Below are 7,634 nucleotides of genomic sequence, written 5' to 3'. Positions count from 1 at the left end.
TTTTTTTTTTTTTTTTTTTTTTTTTTTCATATTCGGGCATGTGACAGTGATACAAGGGTTCACTCGTTGAGTTTGTTTACTACGTGTTGTCTACTAGTTAAAGCATAAACCCCAACAACATGCTTTGGACTTTGATATATATGATTAAATGAATGTTTGCATTGATTTGTTCGTGCATTCTAATGTACAGCCATGCTGATTTTTTCTTTTGTGATGCAATTAATTCAAAAGTTAATGGCGATTGGAATGAATAATTAGAGCATAAATCCCAACACACTAACTATTCAATACTTCAAGTAATTATTTTCTTAAAAAAAGGACAGCTACAACAATCTCAAACTAAGCATTAAGAGATCCATTTTTAAAGACTAAATAATACACCCAAGCAAAAAACCATATGACGATTGCAAGTCCAAGCAAGTAATATAATTCATCCCTGGCTTTGAGAAGCATTCCATGATGAAACCTGAAATGTTCTTGTTCAAGAAAGAGCTATAAGAATCAAATAAGACACTAGGAAGCAAGAACAAGAACTAACATATCATTATGATCTTAGAAAGTATGGATTCTGGATTGTACCCCATCTGCCAATTGAGAAAAAGGTAGAAGAATTTGGAAACGAACAAAAGCCTATCACTCTGGATTTTGAACTTGAAATGGAGATATGTGAGATGAAATCATGTATATTATTTCACCTGTCAGTAACTCCATGCTTTCATACTGAAAGTCAGGGGTTTGATAAAGCTGAGTAATTAACAAAATAACAAAAACTAATGACTAAGTGAAGTTAATTCCAAAGCCATCAGGCAACTGTGAAATAATAATGATAAATAACATCAATATATTCTGAGAGATTTTCAGAACTGTTCGAACTGAATCTATTGCCTGTCTCTAACATCAACTGAGCAAGAAATAATGGACACCAACAAATTCTAAGGAAAAAATCATTGCCCAAAGTGGAAACCACAAATGAGGGTTAAACTGTGCGAATTTAAATGAGAAAACGAAAAATTATCGCACCTCGAGAGTTCTCATAACTGTTATTATGTAAGGATGTCAAAAAGAAGAAAGAGAGAATCCTGAGAGGAATGCCACATAAAATCTTCAGTTCCTCGATCTCTTATGCCACATTGGACCCCATCGTAAGGCCTGTCTAATCTAGATGGGAAAAAATTCGGGTGGCAATGATGCAAATCCAAGCATCAAAATCTACTGCAGTCATCAAGCTGTTTTTACTTTTCGGGAAGGAGGGCGTCTAAATAGACCAATCAGATCGTCGAGACCCTATGGAACAGAAACATTTTGTGAGTTTGTACTATTGGAAGGGTGAAAAGTACAAAATTCTTTTAAATAAAACACTTCAAGAGTTTTTCCAAGGAGCAAAACAAATATTTTACTTACAAACACTATTCTCACAGTTCATCTCAAACTCAAAATGTGCTTATGGGTGCTTTTAAAAAAAGTATTTTTGACAAAGGTGCTTATTAACAAACCAGATTTAACATTTGTTTTATACTCTTTTGAGTAATTCACAATTCTCGCAAGACTTCTTCCAAAACTATTGTTATGTTTCCAATGAGCCTGTTTAGAGGACCTTTTCAAGTACTAAAAACTTTTTAGGCACTTGAAAATTCATTCCAAACTGAATATACGATCATTTTGAGTGACAAGTGCTTGTAATCAAATGTCCTAAGAGCCTTTTTCATCTCATAGACATTTATCTATTTTATTCATGATTAAGGAATTCTATATCATGAGGGATAACTTTGTGAAGTCGATAAAGTAAATAATACAACTTACCCTGGTTGTGATCACAAGGAAACAGAAGAGTAAAACTAAATACGATCCCAAGACCAAAAGCAAAACCAAGTCGAATGTCACGCTAGCAACCTGAAACAACGAACATAAAGCTTGCTTAGATCCAAGCCAAGAAAGAACACCAAAGGATAAACATAACCACCAATCTAGAATCAGCTAACACGAATATAGAAAATAATGTTGTACAAAACTAAAATAAATGGAGCTTAATTTTTAAGATGGAGCAAGTAGAGAGTCAAGTTCACAATTGATGTGCGAAGTACCTGGTATATGTGAAGTTTAGCTGCAGTTGAATCATAAAAGGTGAACATCCCGTCAAATGGCTCATGTTGCAAGCTCACATCATGGGTATGGACCTCCAGTTCCTGAAAAGAGTAGAAACATATCATTGGATGAGACCTGGGAGGTGATTTCAATTAGTAACCTAAAGCATTCGTATGAGCCAGCCAAGCCAAACTAACCAACCACTAAAATATTGCGTTTGCATAAATGGATTTCGTGCTTTTGTATCAGACAAACATTCATGGAAAATATGGATTAGCACTGACCTTAGTAGTTCCACCATATAAAAAATAGTAGATTTTACCAAACTAATTTCAAAAAGAGAGCGGCAATTTCTCAAAAATTCAGAATTTTTTAGCACGTTAAGTATGTTTCAGATCAATATTTTCAGGTTGAGCTAAATGGAAGGGGACAAAAATGGTAACTGACAATTTTGTTTTCTGATATAAATTTTTCTGATGCCTAAGCGAAGGAAGGAGTCATCTTTTGATGAAAAGGAGCAAAAGTTGAACATGACATGTTTCAGATCAACTCTTTTTTCCTTTTGAAATTGCCAATCAATCTTTTGGCGGATACAGTATACAAAGATAAGTGAAAGTAGATAGTATCAATTGGAACAATTTTGTTTATGATATAAAACCTTTTTTAATGCTGATATGAAAGGGTCATCTTTCGACAGAAATGGAGCAACTCGAGGTGTTCTTGACAAAAGATCCAACCATGATCGAATATAAGTTGGATTGATTGCCAAACTACTATCATCTGCAAATACTTGTATATTCTTTCCTTCATATCTGTAAATATGCCTCTGCATAAAATACAACGAATTATGCATTAGAGAATTCTGAAAAAAAAAATATATATATATATATATAAAATAATACCACGGACATTCTGAACCATTTACAATTTGAAAATCAATAACGAATGTCATCCATATTTGTGCGCTCTCCACTTAAAAATAACAGTAGAAGCTAAGTGTCATATTTAAACATTCTGAACTTGTGAATTCTCAATTGCCAAAAACAAACACTTGCAGCTGGAAAAAGGAAAAGGTTGTGATTGCAGAAAAAGTATGGCTAAGCAAGACATAGTAAAACTTACTGCAAGACTCTCTGCGACTAACTTGATACTCTTGGCAATTGCACTCTCGTTCAAAAACAATCTATTGGAAGTTACGGTCTTATCAGAATATACATAACACACATTTCTGCATGAATATGCATGCTCGCACACATGCAAACATGGAAGTGAAACAGAACCAGGAAACTGATCAATTTCTAAAAATTAGAACCTGTTATCAGCTAAACCTCCAGTCCTTTCCAAAAGCTCAGGAGCAGCAGAGATTCCAGAAAGGGTAGCAGCAGTTACTCTCAATCTTGAAAACTGTTCGTGCTCCCAGGCTACCTACAGCATACAAAGGATTTATCAAGTGGGCTACGATAATCACAAAATAAAAGTAAAAATCATATACTATGCTAAGGGAAACCAAGAACAGTCTTTTTTTTTTTTTTTTTTAAAAAAAATTATTAAATAGCACACATCATGATGAAAAATGTGATGATGGAGATGTACGTTTGATCAATTTGAGAACAAGCAAAAAAATTTGGCTCTTTCTGCTTTGTCCTCTCCCACCCCCTGAATAAAAAGGAAAAAGAAAAAGACCGTATCCTCTTTCCTACTAAATGTTGCTATTATCCTAGAAACATCCTTTTCTTGGAGCATACACCAAAGGATACAATAACTAAAAGAACTCAGGGTTGGTTTTGGGTTATTAACTAATTATAAGCTAAGAAGCATGCACACTTACTTTAGTTTGAGCTATATTACCCTAGCCACTAGATAAATAATGCAAGTCCACATTGTCAAAACAACCGAACATAGTAATACAATGATTTCTATATTTAGAATCAAAATTACAGATTCCATTTTTCATTATAGTATCTTGTACGATACTGGTACCCTCCCTAGTCATCAAATTTCCACTATATTCTCACTCTTTTACCAATGACAATGGAACCACTCAGTGGGCAAGATCTCAACTCAGGTTACCAGAAGGTCTGGTGTGATTGTTTATAAATCCTGATATCAAAAAGAGTGTCAACTCAGGTTAATAATGCTAAACTATACTATAGATGTGTAAGAAGCTAATAAACGTAGGAAAGCTGAGGAGTTTCATAAAGAGGATTTAGTCATGGTTCACCACCTATGCAAGAACTCTAGTAAGAGACAAAAAAGTGAGATGGTTTTGTGGATTTACCTATGCAAGAATTGACAACCTATTGGGATATCTACACAAGTTGGAAGAAAGAAGGTTGGACCATATAAGATACTCAAAAGAGTGGGATCTAGTACATAGGTTCTTGAATTTCTAGATGTTTTACATATCTCCAAGGCTTCTAATCTTTCTAATTTATTTTTGGTAAAAGAAAATATTAAAATAAAGACTCGGGCACAACATGCATTTGAGTGCAATAGCATGAAATGAAGAAGCACACAAAAACAGGATAATAATTTTTTTAAAACATCTTACAAAATAAAGACAAAAATAGAAATTTTACATGTGAAGAAATGGGGGACAAAGGTTAGAAAGAAAATTTCAAAATCTAAGGCCACAAGTTCCAGAACATGGAGAGTATCATCCGAACATAAAGCTGCAATCCTACACTTAAGAATGAGTTTTTCTTAAGGGACCAATACATGTGCGGTACTTGTTATTTTTAGTTGTTTACTTGACCATTATTAACTACGTTATTTTAGCGTTAGGTGGTTTGTTATTTTCTGTTAGTTACTGTTAGTAGCTAAAAGTAAGACCAAAACATAAAAATACCTACGCTATCATTTACTGAATAATTATTTTTTTAATAAAATTCCAGTCTGATTTGTTAAAGAGTCATGCATCAATCAGAAGCCAAAACAAGGTACGGAAAGGCAGGAGAGAGTTTTTCTCCAGACATCACAAAGCATCTATAGTTTTTTTGTATCATAATCAACATGTAGACTAATAGGCTTACTTAAACCACCCATTAGATCTGCATGCACACGTAGAAGGAAAGGTGGGGAAGCACGTGGCACAGAGTAATGAACGTGAGTATTTTGATAAGAGGATAGAGTGGGTATGGGACACCCTCGGTTTGATATTAAAGGAAGATTCTAGGAGCAATGTATGTGTAACAGATAGGTGGGAGTTAGGCTTGTTCTGGGGAGAGAACGAACCTTTTAAACCGTCTTGTCTTCTTTTTCCTCTTTCTATTTCAGTAATATTTCTATATAACGTTTTAGATTGTAGATCAATTTTCAAAAGAAATAATTGAATTCCATAATATTCTTTTCAGTGAAAACTAATTTTCTGCCAAAAAAAAAAAGAAAAGAATTCAGGTGAATTAACTCACTCGAGGATTTGAAATATTGATCTTCTTGTGCTTCAGATCAACTTTAAAGCCCAAATCCTCGGCAACATTTGAGAAATCCTACAGAGAGGCCAGGTCATCCACAATAAACCGTTACAATAAATAACACGGTATTAAGACAATAACATTTTTTTTTTATTCACACAAGACAGAACATTTTAAAAATACATTTGCTTACTTCAAAGATTTGCTTTATGTAAGCATTTTCTGGAGGCTTAGAGACATGCAGCCATAATTTGTCATCCCATGAGCCAATACTATTTAAGCAAATGGCATAGTCAATACTCTCACGGATACGGTGATCAAAGCTTTGAAGCCACTGGGAAAACGATACTTTACATTAATGGACAACAAATAGAAACAATTATAAAAAAATAATAATAATTGAAATGAAGAAGTTTAACTAAATGGAATACATTGTAATGATAGAAAGAAATAATAATTATGATGATTGTATGTACATAGAAAGAATGAGAACCTTGTGAGTCCCATTGTAGTTGTAAGGTCCGCCAGAAGTGAGCCCAAAAAGTAGATTGTACCTTCCTCGTGTCTTAGGATTGGAATAAAGAAGAGAAAATAACCTTGCAATTTCAAGAAGTGCAACAATTCCACTTCCGTTGCTATCACTTCCCACAGATAATTCCTACAACCAGAGAGATGATCCACATCATCTAGATAAAATATAGACAAGTATGGTAGATAATGTTCGTGCACTAAACAAATCACATACAGGAGCAGCGCCAAATGTATCATATGATGCTACAATTGCAATTGTTGGGAGTTGATTAGCATCTCCATCAGATTTTAGTCCAGGCAGCCAACCCTGACACCAATTTAAAAATAAATAAATACAAAGATGAAAAAAACGATGCAACACTATCAAAAAGAATTAAACCAAAATGAGGGGAGAACAAAGCTAATCACAGCACCTCAATAACAGAACACAAACTACACAAATACACCAACCAGGGAAATGGTAAATTATATGGAAAATACACAATTTACAGTTTTACACCATTGTATTTTTTGACACACGACCTCTCGCTTGACCTGTCTCCATCTTGACTCATCTAATCATCATTAGGTGTCAACAGAGAAAGCATTGACATGAATGCCACGTGAAATTTTCAATTTAGTTTAACAGATATATCTGATAGAGCGGTCAAATAGACTGAAAGGTATAGGGGATCCAAACCAAAGCTAGGGACTCGGAAGATTACAAAAAGATCTCCAACAAATCAATAACACATTAAGAGGGTAACTACAAAACACTTGGGTACTAAAAAGTCAAAGAGACATAGACACAAAATTTCATATTTTTCACATTCGTAAATTAACCCAAAAATTAAAAATAAATAAAGAGCATGTTGGCCTGATGAGAGTGAAACTTCCATTGATCTTCCACATTTACTTTTAAGTTCCACCCCTCTTTCAGATACGCACAGATACTATCCCTACGCTTTTCTAATGTGGTACGGATACCCAAGACTCCAGCAGAAGTATTTTTTTTTCCTTTGTCCTGGATTGTTTCAAATGTTTCAAGATGGGTTTTGGTTTTAGCAAGAATCTACAAAATTCATGCTTGTCTGATGAATGTTCACTTTTTAAAGCTTAGATAATAATTGTCTAAACTTTCTTTTTTTTTNAATTTTTTTTTTTTTTTTTTTTTTTTTTTGAAGAATAAAGCTGGCAATATATGAACTATAGGATTTTATTATAGTTCTCGGAGATGAAACTTTTTTTAAAGAATGAATGGGAAAGAGAAGAGAGAAATATACCCATTGAATAATTTCAAGTTAATATCTAAACTAATTCTAATTGCTTTAACTAATTTAGATATATTTAATCAAATGTAATAATTAAAAAAATTACCAGAGTGGAACCTATAAAATAAACCATTTAATTCTCCCGGTATTAATTATCTTACTTATCTAAATACAAGCATTTAATTTTTCTTATAATGAACCGGACTGTCATTGAAAAAAAAAATACTAGGGCATCCAAAAGAACCAAGACCCCATAAAAAAGACAACTAAAGAAATGGGCTTCACTCAAGTAAAATGAGACTTACGAAATAATTACAAAAAAAAAAAAAAAAAAAAAAAAAAAAAAAAAAAAAAAAAA

At 33.3% G+C, this 7,634-nt stretch overlaps 1 protein-coding gene across 1 annotated transcript in view; it reads right to left on the bottom strand.

Annotated features, from left to right (window-relative positions):
• Nucleotides 1–778: 778 nt before the first annotated feature.
• LOC111434272 (nicalin-1-like) overlaps nucleotides 779–7,634 on the bottom strand; it is a 12,204-nt gene continuing 5,348 nt past the window's right edge. The window contains exons 5-14 of the mRNA XM_023071680.1: nucleotides 6,241–6,333; nucleotides 5,989–6,153; nucleotides 5,689–5,829; nucleotides 5,493–5,570; nucleotides 3,395–3,507; nucleotides 3,205–3,265; nucleotides 2,741–2,908; nucleotides 2,082–2,183; nucleotides 1,801–1,890; nucleotides 779–1,284 (exon numbers count right to left, since the gene is read on the bottom strand). Coding sequence (XP_022927448.1) covers nucleotides 1,222–1,284; nucleotides 1,801–1,890; nucleotides 2,082–2,183; nucleotides 2,741–2,908; nucleotides 3,205–3,265; nucleotides 3,395–3,507; nucleotides 5,493–5,570; nucleotides 5,689–5,829; nucleotides 5,989–6,153; nucleotides 6,241–6,333 — 1,074 coding nt within the window. The 3' untranslated portion in view covers nucleotides 779–1,221. The remainder of the gene's footprint in view (nucleotides 1,285–1,800; nucleotides 1,891–2,081; nucleotides 2,184–2,740; nucleotides 2,909–3,204; nucleotides 3,266–3,394; nucleotides 3,508–5,492; nucleotides 5,571–5,688; nucleotides 5,830–5,988; nucleotides 6,154–6,240; nucleotides 6,334–7,634) is intronic.

The sequence above is a fragment of the Cucurbita moschata genome, unplaced genomic scaffold (assembly GCF_002738365.1).
Source record: "Cucurbita moschata cultivar Rifu unplaced genomic scaffold, Cmos_1.0 Cmo_Scf00044, whole genome shotgun sequence".
NCBI classification, from domain to species: domain Eukaryota; kingdom Viridiplantae; phylum Streptophyta; class Magnoliopsida; order Cucurbitales; family Cucurbitaceae; genus Cucurbita; species Cucurbita moschata.
The sequence above is the reverse complement of the archived record's forward strand: the minus strand, read 5'-3'. Positions and strand labels throughout refer to the sequence as shown.